General features: G+C 32.8%; 2 protein-coding genes across 2 annotated transcripts; both read left to right on the forward strand.

Moving 5' to 3' along the window:
• The first annotated feature begins 14,347 nt into the window (after positions 1-14,347).
• LOC129874376 (bidirectional sugar transporter SWEET6a-like) lies at positions 14,348-16,271 on the forward strand. The gene is made up of 6 exons (XM_055949654.1): positions 14,348-14,488; positions 14,926-14,962; positions 15,160-15,376; positions 15,489-15,650; positions 15,763-15,882; positions 15,972-16,271. Exons 1-6 carry the CDS (start codon positions 14,446-14,448, stop codon positions 16,092-16,094), a joined length of 702 nt encoding a protein of 233 aa, XP_055805629.1. The 5' UTR covers positions 14,348-14,445; the 3' UTR covers positions 16,095-16,271.
• An 815-nt stretch (positions 16,272-17,086) lies between these two features.
• LOC129873753 (peptidyl-prolyl cis-trans isomerase CYP38, chloroplastic) lies at positions 17,087-20,807 on the forward strand. Its single transcript, XM_055948919.1, has 7 exons — positions 17,087-17,403; positions 17,727-18,017; positions 18,129-18,328; positions 19,263-19,498; positions 19,636-19,778; positions 20,298-20,369; positions 20,472-20,807. Exons 1-7 carry the CDS (start codon positions 17,224-17,226, stop codon positions 20,697-20,699), a joined length of 1,350 nt encoding a protein of 449 aa, XP_055804894.1. The 5' UTR covers positions 17,087-17,223; the 3' UTR covers positions 20,700-20,807.
• Positions 20,808-22,702: the final 1,895 nt, after the last annotated feature.

The following is a 22,702-nucleotide window of genomic DNA, read 5'->3' on the forward strand; positions in this document are numbered from 1 at the left end:
TTTTCTCATATTTCTTAAAATGTTAGTTAAAATTAATATCGTTTGATTCTAGAAAATGAAATTGTAACAAATATTTTAAAACAGAGGGAGTATTTGAAATACCAATAAATTTTCACAGTTTAATTTTTTGACTAATTATTCTTGAAGCTTAAACTTACAGATTAATTTTAAAGTTCTCATTGATAAATGATTTAACTCCATGAATCATTCATAAACTTTGAAGCTGCATTAAAATTTATTTTTTAAGTTGTGAACGTTTAACTAATTCATGAATCATTGTAAGAGTCCGCTACTCTTAACAAATTATGGAGTCTCAATCCAATTTGTTAAAATTCTCTTAGTAATTTAATTAGAGATGTTTCTATTTAGATATTATTTCCACCTTTAATAATAACTATTTTCAAATTTCAGTTTAGGCAATTCAACAATTGTCTGTTCGATATAATTTTTATATACGTTTTTCTTCCCCAACAAAGAAAGATTCGGTTAAATTTTTTAATTATTATTAATACTTAATTATTTTGATTTGTATATTTTACTTCTTTTTTTTTTTTCAAATTTCAAAGTTACGTACTTATTTTCTTGTTATATTTTTGTTTTCTTATTTTCTTGTTATATTTTTGTTTTCATTATGATATCCTCATTTTTTTCATCTTTACGTGGGTGATTGACGTCATGAGAAATAACACCCACTAATCTTTAAAATGAGTGGTATTAGAATTTTTAAGTTTCAACTAATTTCACGGGATATTTCACTTGATGTTTTTGTTTGTGTTGGAAATAAACATGAGATCACATAATTTTCAACCCGTTTTAATGACTATTAGGTCACACTCTTAGTGTTATAAAGTATCCAATTAAAACTCCTTAAATCATTGAATTTAATTATTTATAATAAAATATTACAATAACAACACATTCAATGTATTTTTATGCATGTGAGATCTAGATATAAACACTATATATTTTATTTTTGACTTTATATGTCTTAAATTGAGTGCTTCTCTTTTTATTTAACTAGTATACGTATCCGCGAGTTGCGCGGATATTTTGAGATGTTATAAAAAATATTAATTAAAAATAACTAATAAAATTTATCATGCATTTAGTAATGTTTATTTTAAAAATAATGATACAAATCGTTAACTTATTTATTTCAGCACATTAAATTAATATTATAAATATACAACTTAATTTTTATAATATTAATATATTATTTCTATAGCTATAGTCAGCTACGCCTATAGTTTTATATATATAATATTGAAATTTTAGTAAGGATAATATTAATTTTTTTGATTATTTTATCTTGATAAAAAAAAACAAATACTTCATATGTTTTTACATGCTTTTCCTACTATTTCTTTTATTTTGTTTAAATGGAATAATATTATTTTCTTGTTAGCAAGCTTTTAATTCTATTTTTTCATATGAAATGATTAATATCATGAAATTAAAGGGCATTTTGTACATTTTACATATGTTTTATTCAAAAAAGATTCAAAAATATTTCTTACTTTTTAAAATTCAACTAAAATTATAATAGAAAAAATGAATTAACATAGAGTGAGTAATAAATAATTTAATATTAAATACAAACATAAACATAACATTAATATATGCAATTATGCATTTTGTATTTATTATTGTAATTAATTAAATACAAATAGTGAATCAATTATTTTTATTTCATTAATTAGATAAAATGTGCTTGTGAGCCCATGTATATGTACTTGCGTGTTTGCAAATATAGAGAGTGGGGGGACGTGCACTTATGGTGAGTATGTGCAGATATGAAAAAGAGAACGTGCACAACAGGGGTTAATGTGGGGTTTGGGTAGTTTATTTTAGGAAAATTTTGTTCTTTTCTTTCTAACTGAAAATAAATAAATTTTGTTTGGATCTAAATATTATTTTAACTTTTTTAAAATATAGATTTTAAAACTAATTAATAACTCTCAATTGATTGACTACCTGAACTTTCACCTTATTGGTGAATGTTCGACTCTCCACATTATAATTCCTCAATTTAAAATTCAAATATCGAATTAACATTGTCTCCATAATAATAATAACAATAACAACAACAACAAAAATAATAACAATAACAATAACAACAACAATAACAGTAACAACAAATAATAACAATAATAAGAATAGCAATAGCAAAATAATAATAATAATAAAAAACAATAACAATAATAATAATAAAAATAACAAAATAATAATAATAACAACAACGACAACGGCGATAACAACAACAACATGATGAATTGAGTGTTAGTGATTTGATAAATTTAATTTGAAAATTTTCTATATAAAAAATTTAATAAGAACTTAAAATGAAAATTTGATAATTTTTTTATATTTGAATAAGATTCTAAGACCACATTTCCTTATATTACTCTTCATAGGATTTTATATTTTGAAATCACTCTTTGGTTATAATAATCATTTACATATAACTTGCTTGATTTCTAAAATATGTTAAAGTCCTAAATTTAATTTTATCTTTATTGGTATTTGAGTAGAATAACTCTCTTTTAAAAAGATGTCTTGAAGTTTTAAATTTCTAAAATTACGATAAAGTGGGAAAGTTGTAATCAACTTCAAAATTAAATTTATTAAATTTTAAATTTTAAATCTTTTATATTTCAATATTATTTTTATCTTGTAGTTTGATTTTGAAAAACTCTTTTTAAAAATTGTATATTTAAATTTTAAAACTCCTACAATCAAGAAAAAGTGGAGAAGTTGTAACCACCTCAAAAACTGTTTAGTATTAGATTCAAATTTTAAACGTTAATTTTTCAATTAATTTTTTTTAATCATTTCAAGATAAAATATTTGTTGTTAAACCAAAATTCAAAGGCAGATTTATTTTTAAATTAAAGTTTTAAATTGATTAAGATTTAAGTATGAAATAGAAATATTTAAAATATATGTTCAGTAAATAAAATGATGAAATGGATTTTTTGAGATTATAGGATCTTATCTAAAATTTGTATGTATTTCAATTTAATTAAGTGTGGATTTTTCAGTCTTAGAAGGCTTTCGCCATTGTTTTAGAACGATTATGTACGTTTTATTTTCATAAGTTTAAAATAAAATTTCAATGTATTAATTTAAAATTTAAATTACACAAAATTTATTGATTTTGATGATCATTGGGGGTGGAAGCGGGGGGGGGGGGGGTCCATGATGACATTCATACAAATATACTCCATTCACTTTTGTAAGTATTGTTGGTCTACTACACTAAACAAATGTGAATATATATATATATATATATATATATATATATATTATTGTATACATATTTTTCTTATTAAGTATTATTATTCATTTCCTAATGAATAAGATGATTTATGATAATTAAGTATAATATAGTAGTAATTTTTTTATTTTATTATTAACTATTAATTTATATATGAAAACATTTAATTGATACAAAGTTTAAGAATAAAAAAACTCTCACTGATTAGGTTTATTTAAATTGATTTCCCAACATGAAATGTAATACGAAATTGTCATATAGTGATTGCAGTGATGTTAATCAAAAAAATATGTAGTGTTCAACCTCCTCACATGTATCTTCTTCTTTTATTTTTTTTTAATTAGTGATAAATATCCAATCAATATTTTTAATTTCGTACTTTGTCAAAATCTGATTTTTAAAACTTTTTTTTTAAAAAAAATAATCAAAAAGTAAATTATCTTTATATAATAAGCATGCAAGGTCCCAAAATAATATGTAGTAATACATATTTGTATTTGAATGACTGATAACATTTCACTAATACATTTGGTCTTTAACTCCGGTGATTTTACGATAAATATAATTTATCTTCAAAAAAAAAAGGCACACATTCCGAGAAGATAACTCAGCAGACACCAAATAATAATACTATATACTATTCTAAATATTAATATGGAAGTAGTAGTATAGGTAGTAACATTATTTAAGAACCGGTACCTGTTTCATAAAGACTGAACATGTTCTAATTAATTTAGTTTCGTAACATCTAATCATTAATTTCTAATCTACGCAAACAGTGCCAGGCATCTTGTGTTAATGGAATCAAGGGGACAATCTTATATATATTAGTAGTAAGTATTTTATTAATATCGTTTCCCCATGCATATGCAAATTATGCATGGTTCTATCAACACTCAAATTTAAGAATAGAAAGTAATTTAAATCTACTTACTTTAATTCACTACAACAATGAAAACCCATCAAGGTGACTTTACTGTTGTAACAATAAAGTTTTGAATCTTTATGTTATATTGAATAAGCTTTTTTGATTTTACTATTATAATTAAAGATAAAAGAACAATAATTTAATGTGACGAAAATAATTTTATAATATAATCAATGTATTAAATTTTGTAAATTTCAGTCATATTAATAAATAAGTTTGATTGAATTGTAAATACTGATGAGTTTTTTTATATTTTATACTAATATAATTTGATGCTCAAAATCCGTTGTAAATGTGTGAGAAATATAGTTGTCATGAAAAAACTAAAAAGAAAAAGATTGATGGAGTATAGTGAGGCCGATAGGAATCGATGTGGATGAGAGTTTAAGGCAACATGAGCATGGCATATTAACAATATCAAAAATGATTATGGAAAGAGGTAGCAGAGACCTAGATGAACATACCTTAGAGCACAATTTTGAAGCAGCTGTTAGAGCAGGAGATATCTCACCAAAGTATCTCCAAAAAGGAGGAGGAAAAGAAAAAAGAAAGATATCAGGAGAGACAAGTATCCCACCTGGAGGTGGAGTTCATACTAGAAGGCAGATTAATAAACTTAATAAACCATGATGAATGCTCTTATATGGAATATTAGGTCAGTCAATACCAAGAAAGCTTTTACAAGGTTGATAAAAATGAATCAAAAACATCATTTTGGATTTATTTGTTTAATGGAACCTTTTCAAGAATCAGACAGGATAGAGGAATATAGAAGAAGGCTGGGTATGGAGCATGCAGTGGCTAATATATCAGGTAAGATTTGGGCTTTTGTGGATAATATTTTTGACTATCATGTAATGATGGACCATCAGCAACATTTAACCATCAAATTGAGAATTAGAGGAAGTCAAGAGAAGATGCTAATATCACTAGTGTATGCAAAGTGTACTCAAAATGAAAGACTGCAGCTATGGGACTCAATGGAAGATTTATCTACCTCAGTAAATATTCCATGGATGATTGGGGGTGATTTCAATGCAATAACCTTAGAAGATGAGAAACTGGGAGGTCTTCCAGTAACCATCAATGAAATTCTGGATTTCAGAGGGTGCATTCAGAGCTGTGGAATAGCAGACTTGGGGTTTAGTGGCAGCAAATTTACCTGGTGGAATGGTCAAAATGGTGAGGATTGCATCTTCAAGAGATTGGATAGATGCTTGGGTAATCAAATGTTACAAACAAAATATGCTAGTATTGATATCAACCATCTGACCAGGAGTGGGTCAGACCATCCCCCTATGTTAATTTCTTATACAGGAGACAATAGAAGAATCAAAAAACCATTTAAGTTTTTGAACTGGTGGGTAAAGCAGGAAGGTTTTATGGAAATAATTAGACAAAACTGGACAGCTGAGTTTATGGCAAATCCTTTCATTCTTTTTCACCATAAATTGAAAAAAGTGAAAGTAGCTTTGACACAATGGAGTAAAACAACCTTCGGGAACATATTTCAGGAAATTGAAACTCTTGAAGAGATTATTAAAGTAAAGGAAAATCAATTTCAAAATTGTCCAACAGCTACTAATAGACAAGAATTGCATAAAGTCCAAGCTGATTTAAACAAATATCTACACTTAGAGGAAGAATTTTGGAAACAAAAAGCTGGAATGCAGTGGTTCCATGATGGGGATAGAAATACAAATTTTTTCCATGCACATGTACAGGGAAGAAGAAAAAAAATACAAATCAGAAGAATTCAAGGAGAAGATGGGATTTAGATAGAAGAAGAAGGGGGAATAAGTGTTGAAGCCATCAAATACTACACTGCTCAGTTCACAAAAGAAGAAGATCCGAAGGACTATGAAATTCTGAATCACTTACCCAGAATGATCTTTGAGGAGGACAATGTGATGTTTGAAGCAGAGCCAACTGAAGAAGAAGTGAAGGCAGTGGTTTTCCAACTAAATAGTGACAGTGCAGGAGGACCAGATGGTTTTACTGGGGTGTTTTATCAAACCTGTTGGGATATCATTAGACAGGATGTCACCAATATGATAAAGGCTTTCTTCTGTGGTGCAGAATTACCCAGGTTTGTCACTCATACTAATTTGGTCTTAATACCAAAGAAAGATATGGTTAATACCTTCTCTGATATGAGACCAATTAGTTTGAGCAATTTTGTGAATAAAATTTTTTCGAGGCTGTTACATGAGAGATTGGCTGCCAAAGTACCTAATATTATATCTCCCAATCAAGCTGGTTTTGTCAAAAATAGAAGTATTGTGGAGAACATACTATTGACTCAAGAAATAGTATCTGATATAAGGCTAAGAACAAAAGAAGCAAATGTTATTATAAAACTGGATATGGAAAAAGCATATGACAGGGTATCTTGGTTGTTCTTAACTAAGGTACTCAGACACATGGGATTCTCAGAGAAGAGCATAGACATGGTCTATAGAATTGTCAGCAATAACTGGTATTCTGTCTTGGTTAATGGGCAACAACAAGGATTCTTCCAATCTACTAGAGGAGTAAAGCAAGGGGACCCTCTATCCCCTACTTTATTCATACTAGCAGCAGAGGTCTTAACAAGGAGCTTAAATGCACTTCATCATGATATGCAGGTTAAAGGTTTTGGCATGCCTAAATGGAGTCCAAAAATAAATCATCTTGCATATGATGATGACATGATCATCTTTACTTCAGCAGATATGGTCTCTTTGCAAAGAATAATGAGGATTTTGAGAAAATATGAGCAGACTTCTGGCCAAAAGATTAATATGAACAAAAGTGCTGTTTATATGCATAATAAAGTGGCAGGAGACATCAGTATAATAGTGGAGATTGTCACTGGCATGAATAGAAAATAATTTCCTTTTATGTATTTGGGATGCCCTATCTATCATTGTAGGAGAAAGAAGGAATTCTTTAATACTTTGACTCTTAAGATCATGAATAGATTACAAGGATGGAAGGGTAAAATGTTATCTTTTGGAGGAAGGGCAATACTTATTAAACATGTACTTCAAAGCATGCCAATGCACATGCTATCAGCTGTTAACCCCCCTATTGGAATCATCAGACAAATTCACAAAATGTTTGCTCAGTTCTTCTGGAGCAACACAATTGGGGGCAGAAGTAGACACTGGGTGGCTTGGAATAAGATGTGTGTTCCTACTATAGAAGGAGGCCTAGGTGTTAGATCATTACATGATGTGGCATTAGCACTGTTTTGTAAGCTATGGTGGAACTTTAGGACAAAACCTTCCCTGTGGAGAGACTTTATGACCAACAAATATTGTAAGAAAGAGCATGCTATAGTGGTGCAATGGAAACAAGGGTCACAGACTTGGAAAAGAATGCTAGAAGCCAGGGACCTAATAGAACACCAAATCTGGTGGCAAGTGAGGAAAGGAGATTCACTTTTCTGGCTAGACAATTGGACTGAATTGAGAGCTTTATACTATGTAAATCCAGGAAATACTTATGATGCAAGTATTCAAAATGTTAAAGAAATGATAGTGCAGGGGAGGTGGAATGGAGAAAAACTTAGGGAAGAACTTGCTAAAGATATTGTTGATCATATAATAGACAATATAACCATACCCAAGGAAGAAAGAGACTTTGATAGACCATGGTGGATTCTAGACACAAGTGGAGAATTTACAATTAAATCAACTTGGGATTTTATTAGGCAAAGGGGACCAAAACTGGACATTTACAGGTTCATGTGGATAAAGGGTTTGCCTTTTAAAATTTCCTTCTTCATGTGGAGATGCTGGAAATACAAAATTCCTACAGATGATGTCTTAAAGAAGATGAACACTATTCTGGTTTCAAAGTGTTGGTGTTGTATAAATCCTAGAGAAGAGACTATACATCATATTTTCTTAACTTCTGAGACAGCTAAAAGGACTTGGTCCTTTTTCTGTAAGGCTGCAGGAATAAGGATGGAGGGGGTACAACTGCAACAGCTAATTGTGAAATGGTGGATGGCACCAGTTACTAACAGACTGAAACAGGTTTATGCTGCAGTGCCATCAATTATAATGTGGGAACTTTGGAAGAGAAGGAATGGTATCAAGCATGGACATAGAAAGATTAATAGTTCAGTTATATATCTAGTCACAGTTTCTATCCAAAGACTAGTACAATATAGAAATCCCTCAATTAGAACTATCCCCCCTGGATGGAAAAATCTGATCCAAATGCTAGAGGGAGGCAAGGCAAGAGTGAAGGTAACAAAAGTTAGATGGAATCTACCTCCACATGGGTGGTATGCTTGCAACACAGATGGTGCATCCAGAGGCAACCCAGGGAGGAGTGCATATGGCTACTGTGTGAGAGATGCAGAAGGGAACTTAATATATGCTAAGAGTGAGGAAATTGGCTATGCCACCAGTATAGAAGCAGAAATTGTGGCTCTTTTGGAAGCATTGAAGTACTGTAAAGAGCAGGGACTAAATAAAATCATTTTCCAGACAGATTCCCAAGCTATTCAAAAAATTTTGAATGGAGAATGGAAACCTCCATGGAATATTGCAGGTTGGGTAGATGAGGTGGAGGAATACAAGAGAAATTTGGATGTCATTTTCAAACACACCCTAAGGGAAGCAAATAAACTGGCAGATGCTTTAGCAAATTATGCCCTAGATGAGGGTCCCCTGCGGGCTTATTTGTTTGAGGAGTTGAATGCACAGATGAGAAGAATCCTAAATAGTGACAAGAGTCAAATTCCGTATCTAAGAATTAAGAAATGTTGAAGGAAAGGGAGGAAAAAGGAAATGGGAAACTGGAGACACAAAAAAGGAGAATGAGTTTGATGTCTTTACTAATCGTTTGTTCATTTTGCAGGTCTACAAACTACACTTAGTTGAATCAAAGGCAAATAAGGCATCTCACAACTTTCAGAAAACACACAAAAGCAACAAGATCAACAGAGGAGTACAATACACACAAAAAACAAACTATAACAAATGAGAATCAGAGGAAACCACACTGAGTTTCTTCATCATCTTCAACAATAAGGGGAGAAGAGCACAAAGACAGAATAAGAAGGAAGACAAGGAAAGGTCCACCTTCAAAATAAAAATCGAGGCAACAAACACACATGCAGAGCAATCGGATGTGAATCAGAAAGAATCCATCAAATCAAATGGTCTCCTCATCATCGTCAACACTAAGAGGAGAAGAGCACAAATTATTCAAGGCAACAAACACAAATACAGAGCAAACAAGCGGGTGTGAATCAGAAGGAAACCATCACAGCAAATTTTGGCCTCTTCATCATCTTCACAAGAACAGCAGAAATGGCAAAGAACGTCGCAGAAGAAGACGAAAATGGTCATCTCCTGACTATTCAAGGCAACAAACACACATACAGAGCAAACAAGCTGGTGTGAATCAGAAGGAAACCATCATAGCAACATATTTTGGCCTCTTCATCATCTTCACAAGAACAGCAAGAATGGCAAAGAGGATCGAAGAAGCAGACGAAAATGGTCATCTACTGACTATTCAAGGCAACAAACACACATACAGAGCAAACAAACGGGTGTGAATCAGAAGGAAACCAATTTTGGCCTCTTCATCATCTTCAATGGCAAAGAAGATCGAAGAAGAAGAAGAACACAGTAATTAGGGCTCAAAAGGGAAAGTGTGTGTAGGGTAAATGGTACCCAAAACTATCTTTTACCTCTTTTACAAATGAATAAAAGAAAATAATATTTACTTAAAAAAAAGAGAGGCTTAAAGACAACTTTAATGGTATATCTTTATGTTAAAAAAAAGAAAAAAGAGTAGTACTTTCACTGCTTATATGTTAAGGTGATGAGAATGTGGAGCACCAATTGATATATGGGAGACACCTTTTGACCAAAGAATCTTTATAATATATCACCATTTCTCGATTGGCGTGCCCACCTTCGATATTTATAAATACTTTTATTTTAAAATAACAAATAACAGTCGAGTTAAAAAAGAAAAGAAAAGAAAAGAATTTGAACATTCAATCTAATCTTAATAGGAAAAAAAAAGTGAAGTAACTTTAATAGCTTGTTGTTGTTGTTGCACTTTGGGTGGTTACTAGCTGCAGGTGTATTAATCCTTAGAAAAACAGAAAGGAGATTTTACATATTAGTGCTCCGACAATATGGAGTATTATTTTTTATTCTCGATTATACCACGTAAAATGGAATTTTCAGAAGCAAAGATTATGTAAACTCCGCGTACGAGCATAATTCATAAATAATGCTTTACATATTCTCTATATCTACTTGGGATATTATTATTATTAATTGGAATACTTTTTAATGAAAAGGAGAAATACAATAAAGGTGATGGAGGAGGAGAATTATAGCCATGCACGTATTCTCCTGTAAGACTTGGGAGAAGTAGAATAAGAACCTATTCTTTTGGTATGTAGTAGTGTTATATATATTAAAATGTACTTTTTATGCATTCATGTCTTGATTTTTGGACGTGTTTATTAGGTATTTGATAATAACCAACGTAAGTAGAATTTCATATGATCTTCGAATATAACAAGCTCCTTGTTCAAATATATATATGGACAAATTCGGTATTTGAAATTTATGGTATTTTTTTCCAAAAATTCAACTGTCTATTTAAGTTATTGAGTTAGATTATTCCATATTTATACATATATAGTTGATTTGAGGCAAGCCTGTTGGGTTCACCTAAAACCATAGATCATATCGTAAATCTGCTTGGGTGTTCAGTAAAGGGGAAGATTTAGTAATTAAATGTCATTTACTTTCAAAAAGTATGTTGAATTTTAAATTTTTTATTATCTTCAACCAAATACCATTAAAGAAAATTAGGTTCGACCTTGTTCAGATTCTATGATAATTGGGCTAAATAACCAGAACTTACTTTACTCAAGTATATGGAGTCGAGTTAATTGGGCTAGAAACTTCCTCCTAAGATCCAAGTTAAATAAGTTTAGCCCAGTTTTGGGCCAGAACTTCACTGGGCTATCAATAGGTGAGAATCTCCTGTTGGGCGGACGACTTTACATATTGCACGGATTGTCCCTATTTTGGGTCGGACTTTAATTTCTATAAATTTTATCTAAATTCTATAGTGATTCTTTCCAATTACATTCTATTTTTGCTCTTTAAAAATTACACAAAATTCCTTTTTTTTGGTCGATATATCACGTAAAGTGATGTATCCAACAACGTTCTGATACATCACGTAAGTGATGTGTTTGATCAATACATCGCGTAGAGTGATGTATCCGACTTTTTGATACATCGCATAAAGTGATGTATTCGACTTCTCGATACAAAGCGATGTATCAGAGAATAGGAGAAAGTAGAGATTTTTGTAATTTTCTCAAATGATAATAAATTTTAGAGAATATGGTAAAATAAGTTGCGGACTTATGTATTTTTTACTTAATTTTTCCACAAATAGATGGTCTTTAATTTTTGCACATATTGCACATTTAATGATAATTTATGGGCTAAACTATTTCTTAACTATGATCTAATTTCGTAAGACAAATCTTTTTAGAAAATATTTGCCTAAGTTCAATATTATCTAATTTGCAAGGCAAACCTTTTAGAAAACTTTGCCCAGGGGTATGTTTAGTTGACATAACTTGTGCCTTGGGTCATAATAATTTATAACTTGTACCTTGGGGCATAATTTTGGCCCTCGAAGTTGACTCATTTCAACTCTATAAATAAAAATCAGGAATTCGATAGAATATATGAGTTTAGTTTCGCTCTATAAATAAAGTAGTTTCTTCAAAATAAATAGAAAATTAATGTACAAGATGCTCTCCTCATAGATTGCTTTTATTTTTGAAATTTATGATTCTCATGTCGTTCAGTAGATCCGGACATTACTAAATGTCATAAGGTGGTGAAGTCATGTTCTACATTAATGTATAGAGATATCATAGCATCGAACTTCATGGCTCTATAGGGTACAATATTGGCGTTTTCTTTGAGCATTTTGCAGAATACGAGTTTATCTGACCTTGCAATTTATTTTGTTAAATTAAACAATACGTGGCACACCAAGATTTTGAAAAAAGGCATGTACACTAAAATAAGAATTTTATTATTATTATTATTCTTGTGTTTGATGAAGTGAAGTATATGATTGCACGCAAGAGGCTTTGTACGGAATTGGGTACGGATCATCATCAATAAACTTATGCTCTCTCAAATTTCGCCTAATATTTGTATTCGTCCATGGACTTGTAAGTTATATAAGTTTATTCAAGGCCATAAAACAAATCACCATTATTTCATTTTTGGTCCTTCAAGTATCTTATAAGTTTCAATTTGTCAGTGTATACATTAAGATTTTTTAAATTGTTACATTATTCCTAATCACTCTAATACACTGGTCAAGAGGCAACAATTAGACAGTTATGTCACGAATTCTAATCCCACTAACTTCTTCGATATTAATTACTGTCTACTTGGCAAATTGTTGTTATAACGAGAATAAAACACATCAATTTTTCTAAACTACAAGCAGAAGCTTTAATTAACATAGGTGGTTAAAAGTCTTCATAGAAATGCTCACACGTCTTTAAATAGCCTTTAATATGGATACGGTTGCGGACTATTGAGTTTAAGATATCATTATAATGATCGTGTGCGTGTGCGTGTAGATATGAATCTGTCCTCATGAGAACTCACAGTAGAAGAATTTAATCTTGTTTGGCGTTTGCGCTTTTCAAATACAAGAGAAGAAGTTCAAATTAAAATGGTTTCCAGCTATGTATGGGTCAAAACCTGGTTTTGGTATCCCGACAAACCAGAAGGCAATATATGACGGTGAAAGTTTAATTAAGTCTAGCTCAACAACACTGCCTTGACTTATGTCTGAAGAGATTGCTCTTGTCTATCCAAGTTCGGAGTCACGAAGAATATCCACCTAACTCCATATAGATAATGCTCACCAATAACTTCTTCTTGAGAATTTGTAGTTCACTCCAATAGGTGAATGTAACTGTTGTAAAGTGGAGATGCGGAATTTACATAATATATTTTCTACGATTAAGACTATAAATATATTTCTTCCCCTCACTTGTATCCCATTTGATTTTCATCACTCTCAAACATTATAACTCAAACTCTCAAGCTCACAAAATTCTTGATTTCTCGGTGATATTGTAAAACGGCAGGAGATAAGCTAATTAATAAAATTCATTCTTTTTCTTTCATCAATTGTTTCACAATTTACAACTTTCATTCATTACTTTATAATACCAGTCTACTAATTTAGCATAAAAAAATATTAACTGATCATTATAATTTGTGCGTCTTTGAATCACCTAAACAAATTCAATTGTTATTTTAAATCAAAGTAAACAACTTGGTTAATTTTTTTCAAAGTTCTATACGCCAAACTAGCTATAGTGAAAAGATATTAAGATTAACCGACCAAATAGAATAAGGATTGTATGTGTAGGAAAAAATGCATTATTACTAGTCCCATATGAGTTATGCAAATATTTAATAAGCAAATAGGACTACTAATTTTCATCCAAGTTTTATCTTTTTCTTATTATAATTGACTTGCACGCCAGGGTACAAAGTTGGTGTAATTAACCAAAGGGGTCATTTGCAAATAAGTGGGAAAAGGAAACCAATAGGCAATTACGTAACTTACTGTAACTAACTCAAAGAAACACCCACTGTCCGTTCTTTTGGCGTGATAGTCTGTTGAAAATAAAAGGCATTGTCAAATAATAATAATAATAATAATAATAATAATTTTAAAAAATCGCACTATAATTATAATTTAATTTATTATAACAAATTAATCATTGCTCTTATCAAGTTATCGGTTAATGCTAATTCAATAGTCTTTAATTATTGATTTCGCTGTATTAATTTTAAAATTTCCTTAGTTTAGTTAATACTTTGAAGTTTCATGTACTTTATTTTAACTTAATCAATTACTACATAATAAAAAGTAAACCTGGTTTATAAAGGATTGGGATTAAAACAAGATTTGGATAAAATTCCAATAGAAGTAGATAAAAGAAATAAGAATCCAAATTAGATTAAAATCTGGATTAGTTGCGACACAGTCCGACTAAAACTCTATTAACTTTTTATATCTATATAAACACGCCCCTCTTCCCTCCATCACATTACTCACACTTTTCTTCTCTTCTCTGAATCCCTGAATTCCTCTGTTCGTTCGTTCGTTCATTCAAGTTTTTTCTCAAAGGCAACCGAAGATGATGACTGCAGATCATATTCGTTTTGTCGTCGGCATTATCGGTATGAGTTTTCGATCCTCTCTTCGATTTTTTTCATACTATGATTTTGAATGTAAAAAGTGTTTATAGTTTAAGTTGATTGAACTCTTTGAATCGATTCTCCGATTGTTGTTCTCTACTGCAGCCAAATCAATTCGAATTAGTTAATGAATTGATTGATAATGTTTCGATTATATGGAATTTCTTCTAATGAACCGTGGTTTTATGCCTTTTTGATCAATCGATTTGTCTGAGCTACTCTTCCTCTGCTTTTTGTTCTGCTATTTTATCAAAGTTCCCATGGACACATGCATGGAAGCATTAATTCTGCTAATCAAATTAGGGGTAGGACGGATGAATTTAAGTCTGTTGACATACATGCATGCATACATGTTTGCTATATACATGCTTGATCATGTAAACAAGTTCTCTAATGTTCGATCTCTTCTTCTTTTGCAGGCAACGTCTTATCTTTCGCTCTCTTTGCTTCGCCAATGTAATATATCTTCTCCCTATCTATTTGCTTAATAGTAGTTCGATTAATCTCATGTGTAGTCACTTAATCCATCTTTTCTAGGTTGTAAAGAGATTTAAGTTATAGAAACATCAACCAAATTAGACAACTAGATGGAAAAATCAAAATTTAAATATACTCTATTATCATATATACTGAATTTGATTTCTGTGATTCAGGCCAACGTTTTATCGAATTCTCAAAAACAAATCGGTAGAGGAGTTCCATCCGTACCCATACCTAGCATCTGTAATGAACTGTATGGTGTGGATTTACTATGGCATGCCTTTTGTTCATCCGAACAGCATTCTTGTGGTCACCATCAACAGCGTTGGTCTCTTCATGCAGTTGTGTTATCTTACCATATTTTTCATCTACACTGGCAAAAGATATCGGGTATCTATCTGACCAATTCTTCTCAAGTACCTGAGATTACTTTATGCTCTTACGTATGTACTGTAGTATATATTCCTCATTGTTTCCTGACACTTTCTGTTATCGATCTCAGCTACAAATAATTGGCATATTATTGGGGGAAATCGTGGGGCTGGCCGCCGTCGTAGCTGGAACCATGTTAGGCATGCACACTTACGCAAGTAGAACCCTAGTCGTGGGGATTCTCGCTACCTTCTTCGGAATTTGTATGTATGCATCCCCTCTAACAATCATGGTATGTACAAAGGCCTAGTTCTGGTGTTCAATTTCATATATGTAGAATATCAAACTTACAGAAGTTTATTTTGTACTGATCTGGCTAATTCTTCTGTTTTTCCTGAAAACAGTACAAGGTAATCAAAACAAAGAGCGCTGAATTCCTCCCAAAGATGCTGTCCATAGCATGCTTCCTTAATGGAATCTGCTGGGCCATCTATGCTCTCCTCAAGTTTGATCCCTTTATCTTGGTAAGTACTTTTTTCTTAAATTTCATGTACAGTATTTTTTTCTGTAATTGGAATTACTAATTGACTTGTAATGCTCTGATATCGTGTAGACTGGAAACGGACTTGGAGCACTATTCGCTTTAGTTCAGCTGGTATTGATCGTCATTTACCGCAACCCGCCGCCCAAAGAGGACGAGAAGCCGTCTAAAGTGGAGCTCCAAAACGTCGTCTGATTTCTTCAACTCTCAACAGAAGACTATGATCCCCTTAGATTTGTTTCTATTATCCACTTCCTATTTCCACGAGAATACGAATTTCTGTGGCAATTGCATTAGTCATTGAGTTTTTAGCAATTTTTTGAAAGTTAAATAGATTCTTTAACTCAGTTATAATACTAAATCTTTTCTTTATCCTTTGTTTTTTTCATTATAGGAGAAAACATATAATCTTCATGTTGTTTATCTTAACTTCCACGATTGCTGGCATTTTCTGATTTCCATAATTGCACAATGGATGGTTTCTAACACCAACTCAGAGTTAAGCAATTTAAGTAATACTTAAAAATCTTTCCTCCTTTATCCTCTACTCTATTAAGTTTAGTTTACGCGAAGCATTTAACATGAGTTACAATCTTGCTTAATTCTAAGTTACATAACAAATTGAATAATGAGATCTCTTTAGCTTCGGCATTAATACCCGTAATCCATATCTAATGAAAGAGTTGTTGTCCTTGAAGTAATCATCTACTACTTCTGCACAAGTAACCTAAACGGATTTTTTTTCTTTTTAGCCACGGGTACTCAACAACTTATACTCCCTATACAAAAATAAATATTTTTAGCCTATTTATATGGTATATTTTTCAAAGAATGCAGCTCTACCCTGCAATTAATATTAAAATTATTGAATGAAGTTTTATTTTTTAGCATTATTAAATAAATAGATTTCAAATAAAATAGTAATATTTTTCCAAGTGAAATTCAACTATGAATGAGTAATATTTTTCATAACAAATTTGGCGCCCTAATTCGAAGTGTAAAATGGCGCAAAGCAAAATTGTGTGTAATAATGTCCCGGCCCAAAATTTAGCGATAAAGCCCAGAACCCATTAAACGTTGCCGTATTACGAATATCCAATTGAAGTGACACTCAATTATCTTATCCGGAGCATGAGGTTGACTTGAGTCTCTGGTATTCCAATTTTATCCTTATCCCTTTCCACTCTCCTCCTGTCCATTACAACAAATTTTCAATCTCAATTTCTCCATTAATAACAGTTGCATTTTGTCAATATATTTTTTTCTCCAAACTCTAATTGTCCTCTAGTTTTTGTTAACTGTGTAACTAGTTGTTAATTCATCAATGGCAGCATCTGTTTCCTGCCACTATTTTTCTACCCCATTAACAACTTCTACCAAATCCATCAAGCCTAAGCTCAATTACAGCCATTTTGCACCTTCTCTTAATAAAGGATCGATCCGCCATTTTGTTCCACTCTGTGCTTCACAACGCTCGTGTCCTTCTCAAAGCCAAGAGAAAGAGGCAAGTTCTATTATTTTCCTTCATTTAAAAAAAAATAAAAATAGGTGTTCATTAGTTCCAAATGAACTAATGGGAATTCAATATCAAAATGAGAAGTTTAACAGTACAATTGTATCTATTACTTCGCAGTGTTGGTATTTTTAGTATAAAAAATCGACTATATGTATATAGTTTGAGCCGAATTCACTACCTTAACTGTACAATGTTAGCATTTGTAAGTAATGAAAAGACTGCTCCTGTCAATTCTTTCTTTCTAAAGTTCTCAAGTGCGTGTTCTAAATAAGTAGGAACTTATATGATGAAGATTTTTCCTGAACCTGCAGAAACATTGGTTCTTGTCATTAAAGAAATGTGCAGCCGCCGTTGCATTGTCAGTTAGTTTGATAAGTGGACTACCTGGATCACAATGGTTGGGTCCTGCTTATGCGAGCACCCCTGCATTGCCAGATGTTTCTGTATTGATATCAGGGCCACCAATTAAGGATCCAGGGGCGTTATTGAGATATGCATTGCCTATAAACAACAAGGCAATAAGAGAAGTTCAGAAACCTCTTGAAGATATTACCGATAGTCTCAAGATTGCTGGTGTCAAGGCGCTTGATTCTGTTGAAAGAGTAAGATGACATTTGCTTAGTTGCTCCGAACTTAAATCATTTATTGGCTTGAATCTTCTCCTTGTGTAGTTTTCTAGATTCGTAATGGTGGTTCGTATTTTAACTGTATAGAATACAAGACAAGCATCGCGAGCTCTCAAGGAAGGGAAAACATTGATTGTTTCAGGACTAGCTAAGTCAAAGACTGACCACGCCATTGAATTGCTAAACAAACTAGAAGCTGGGTTAGGTGAGCTTCAACAAATTGTTGAAGACCGGAATCGAGATGCTGTTGCACCTAAACAGAAGGAATTGCTTAACTATGTTGGAGGGTAAGTATAGCTAGCTTAGTCTACTTATAAAAAAGTATAGCTAGCTTAGTTTGCTTTGTTCTTTTGATGCACATGTTGCACCCTGCGAGTTGTAAAGAGGAATGAGGCGTCAGACATTAATTTTCTGTTTGATGATGCATCAGTATGATGCTTGATTACTGCTTCATGTACTGAATTTAACTTCACTTGAGACTGAAAAAGAGACCAATCATGCACAGACTTACTTATTGTTATTGGGTAGCTTGAGACTGAAAAAGAGACCAATCACTTTAACCAAAAGTGTCTGTTCTTCTGCCCTGAATATGTATTGGGTAGCCTGGTTTAGTTAAAGTCAATATCCATATACAATGCTGTATTTTCTGTGCTTAGTTACTAAAGTGTTCTGAAGGGAAGCCTTGGCGTAACTGGCAAAGTTGCCTCCATGTGACCAAAAGGTCACGAGCTCGAGCTGTGGAAATAGCCTCTCGTAGAAATAGAGGGTAAGACTACAGAAATGGAGGGTAAGACTGCATACAATAGATCCTTGTGGCCCAGCCCTTGCCCGGACCACGCGCAGGACCACGCGCATAGTGGGAGCTTAGAGCACCTCCCTTTTTCTTTTTAGTTACTGGAATGTTCTAAAAGAGAGTTATCAAAACCTTTGTCCAAAATAACTTTTTCTTCTGAAACTTTGACGAAGCAATTGCTTTAGTAGAATCTGTGCCACAGAAGCGCAGAAGTGTCATTGGAGGGATGCATGCTTAAGTAGGCTACTTATTCCAGTTTAAATACCAAAATAAGAATTTTTGTTGGCTATGGACCAATTCTAGGAATAGAAAGTGAGGAGTGAGGAAAACTATTGAAAATGGTGAATTTCCAAAATTATGCCTTTCTCATTTAGACCCCTTGTCATTGACTGCAGCTGAGATCTTCCTGGGGCATTCGATTTCTGCAGTGTTGAAGAGGATATGGTGGATGGATTCCCATATGAAGTACCTGAAGAATATCAAAATATGCCTTTACTGAAGGGAAGAGCTACTGTGGATATGAAGATCAAAGTTAAAGACAATCCCAACCTTGAGGAATGCGTATTTCGTATTGTACTAGATGGCTATAATGCTCCAGTTACTGCTGGAAATTTTATAGACTTGGTGGAGAGGCATTTCTATGATGGCATGGATATTCAAAGAGGTAAGCTTATGATTTTTTCTCTGTTCTTGCGAACCAATGGACAAATAAAGCTGTCTATGCATCAAACAAGGAATGTGCTCTGTGTAGTTGTTGACCTGTATATCTTCTTGAAACTCATTATTGTGGATGTTCTGCAGCGGATGGGTTTGTGGTTCAAACAGGAGATCCTGAAGGTCCAGCCGAAGGTTTTATTGACCCCAGCACTGAGAAAACCCGGACAATACCTCTAGAGATTATGGTGGTTGGTGAAAAGGCACCATTCTATGGAGAAACTTTAGAAGTAAGTCCATGTAGTTGTCTTTGCCGCCTCTAAATTTAACTTCTTAGTGTCCTACCCCTGATCACTTCTCTCCAATTGCCCTGTAGAAGCTATAAACAGTATAAGAGTAGACGTTGTCAGCCGGGTTATCGTCATATGGAATATACCCAGTTTCTTGTGATGGTCTTAAAAATAACCACAGACCTATTATTGTGGATAGAAAGGTCACTTGCCCCAGCATTTGGGCCATTGGCGTGCCTGCTCTTGCATAGATCTCACTCCTCCCATTATCCATAGAATAGGACTCCTTGTTGAGAAATGGATTTTATATACCCTCAGCACTAAACTTTCCCTACTCACAGCCTTAAAACAAGAACATTCTCCATTATAGTAAACCAGTCAAAATGCCTCTGGTACACGAGACAAAGATTTCATGTTCGCCTGATCATATTTGTCTTTATCATGTTATTCTTCTCTTTTCTCTTTATATTCCTACTTATTCCTTCCGTATTTAGTAAGACTCTGGCTTATGTTCTACAGGAACTTGGTCTATACAAGGCTCAAACAAAACTCCCTTTCAATGCTTTTGGAACAATGGCCATGGCTAGAGAAGTGAGATACCTTGCCTTTTGATGTTGCATCTGCTTATTTCATGTAACTTTATTTGATGACCTTTATATTTGTCAAAATTCATTGGATTATGGATGCTTACAGGAATTTGAGAATAACTCAGCCTCAAGCCAGGTGTTTTGGCTGTTGAAAGAAAGTGAGCTGACTCCTAGCAACGCTAATATATTGGATGGTCGATATTCTGTGTTCGGTTATGTGACAGAAAATGAGGACTTTTTGGCAGACCTGAAGGTGGGAGATGTGATAGAATCAATACAAGTTGTATCTGGCCTCGATAATCTTGTGAATCCAAGCTACAAGATTGCTGGTTAAATGATGTGGTTTTAGTGCATGAATAATAGGAATTAAGACCGGCATTGGGTTGTTCTCTGAAGAGCATAATCATTATTTTCATCATATTACATTCTGCAATTTCAATTTCTTGCTTTTGAAATTTTCATGTTAAGATTGGAGTAAAGGTATAATCTGAAACCCCAAGGATTAGGCCAAAAGGTACCATTTTACCTTCCACTCAATTCAGGAACTAAATGTGGAGCAATATATCTGTTTATTTATTCTCCATCCCCTCAAAATTCATAATCCGAACTAATAATTCCCTTGCTATTGCCCCAACGGACAAAACTTGACTTCATCTCCTATTTGACGCAGAGTTTTGACTTTTAAGATCTTTAACTTTCAACAAACTGAGTCCATGTTAAGTTGCATCAAGATACATCTGAAATTAAATTTCTACTTTGAGCACAACAGCTGATATCACTTCTGCGAAGCTCAAATCTGGATATGGCATGTCACAGCAATATATCTCCCACAGGCAAATTCCAAAGTTATATAAATCACACTTTCGATTATAGGAGCCGCCATTAAGAACCTAACTAGTATAACATACCAGAAAGTCGTGCATAGAAAAGTTAATGAGACAAGGCACTGCTTGGACATTTGATGCTTGTAGGTCACTAGAGGGAAGCACATACCTTGGGATATGGCAGGTCACAGCAATATCTAAATCCTCTGTATATTGAGACCTTTTTCCTTCTAATGATTTTTTAAATGTTATTCATTCAAAAGGAAGAAATGAAAATTTTCATGTAAATTTTGGATCAACATTTACAGAAAAGTTTTGCAAGTGAAGGGCAAATTCAATTTTCATCCAATAGTGAAGTTTGGGCTGCTTCCTTTTTTTTTGGATCAAAGTGGCTTCTGAATCTCAGAACTCAGAAGCATCACATTTGGGCAAAAAACTACTGTGCCAATTACAAAAACTGAAAAATAAGGAAGCAAAGAACATAAAACAATAGAACCAAGTATAAAGATACCATCTTTCTCCCATAATAGATTGATTGAATGAAAAGGGCTACGTTTCCTAACACCACTGAACTCTGAGAAATCGTTGCGTTGGTCTTTGGTTTGGAACTGGTGACTCTTATTTTATTGATCTTCGAAATCTAAAATGTTGTTGTTGGGACGTGTCGACGCATACGGAATCGATGGAGTCTTTAATTCAGGTACTCATACGATTTTCTCCTTAACCTTTTCATACATGGATATTTTTCTCTTCAGTGATTTTCATGCTTTCATCCATGTTTTTTTATAAATCTTGAAAAGTAACAGGATTTATATATATTTCAATATGAAAGATGGTATCGTTGAGAAGAGTTGACGAAAATCACTGTTCTATTCTTGGAAGTTTTTTTGCTTCTTTTTTGCGTTTTTTCAATCATTTAGTATTAGAAATTCACTCATCTGAGTGATTGAAATTCATATTGAATAAAAGCACTAATAGACGAGATTGGACGATTGACTCCACCCTCCATATAGTTGTCTATATAGAACAAACAGTCTACGTACAGCGTTTAGACGTTTGCCATCATTCTGGCTTAGGATATTGGTTCCTCCCCCCTGTCAAACAAATAGCTCCTCTTAGCATAGTTGTTCGAGGAACACATGCAATTTGGCATCCATGACATGCACGAATAATCAAACTAAGTACAAAAGAGGTTATACCATCATACCTTGCAATTTGGCATCCACTATTTGCCGGCTAATATGATGTTCCATGGAAGATCAATACTTTTCAATATATGGCGGAACTAAAAGAATGCAAAGATTATAGGTAGACCTATCAAAAATTGATTCCTGATACTGCACCAGTTACAAATCTCAAGAGTTTTTACCTTGCTGCAGTTGCAACTTGCAACTTTTCCTCATGAATAGAACTGTTGCTCTTTCCTTCAAAAACTAAGCAAATAAACAAACTTTAAGTACATCAAATCCTCTTAAACATATATTCACCAACCACCGAGCAGAAAGAGAAGGTA

Source organism: Solanum dulcamara, chromosome 11, assembly GCF_947179165.1.
Source record: "Solanum dulcamara chromosome 11, daSolDulc1.2, whole genome shotgun sequence".
Classification (NCBI taxonomy): Eukaryota; Viridiplantae; Streptophyta; class Magnoliopsida; order Solanales; family Solanaceae; genus Solanum; species Solanum dulcamara.

Coding starts and splice junctions, on each gene's coding strand:
- LOC129874376 (XM_055949654.1), top strand. CDS start 14,446: ATGATGACTGCAGATCATATTCGTTTTGTCGTCGGCATTATCG. Junction 15,651..15,762: donor CATCCCCTCTAACAATCATG/GTATGTACAAAG, acceptor TCCTGAAAACAG/TACAAGGTAATCAAAACAAA. Junction 15,883..15,971: donor AGTTTGATCCCTTTATCTTG/GTAAGTACTTTT, acceptor GATATCGTGTAG/ACTGGAAACGGACTTGGAGC.
- LOC129873753 (XM_055948919.1), top strand. CDS start 17,224: ATGGCAGCATCTGTTTCCTGCCACTATTTTTCTACCCCATTAACAACT. Junction 19,779..20,297: donor TCTATGGAGAAACTTTAGAA/GTAAGTCCATGT, acceptor TATGTTCTACAG/GAACTTGGTCTATACAAGGC. Junction 20,370..20,471: donor CAATGGCCATGGCTAGAGAA/GTGAGATACCTT, acceptor GGATGCTTACAG/GAATTTGAGAATAACTCAGC.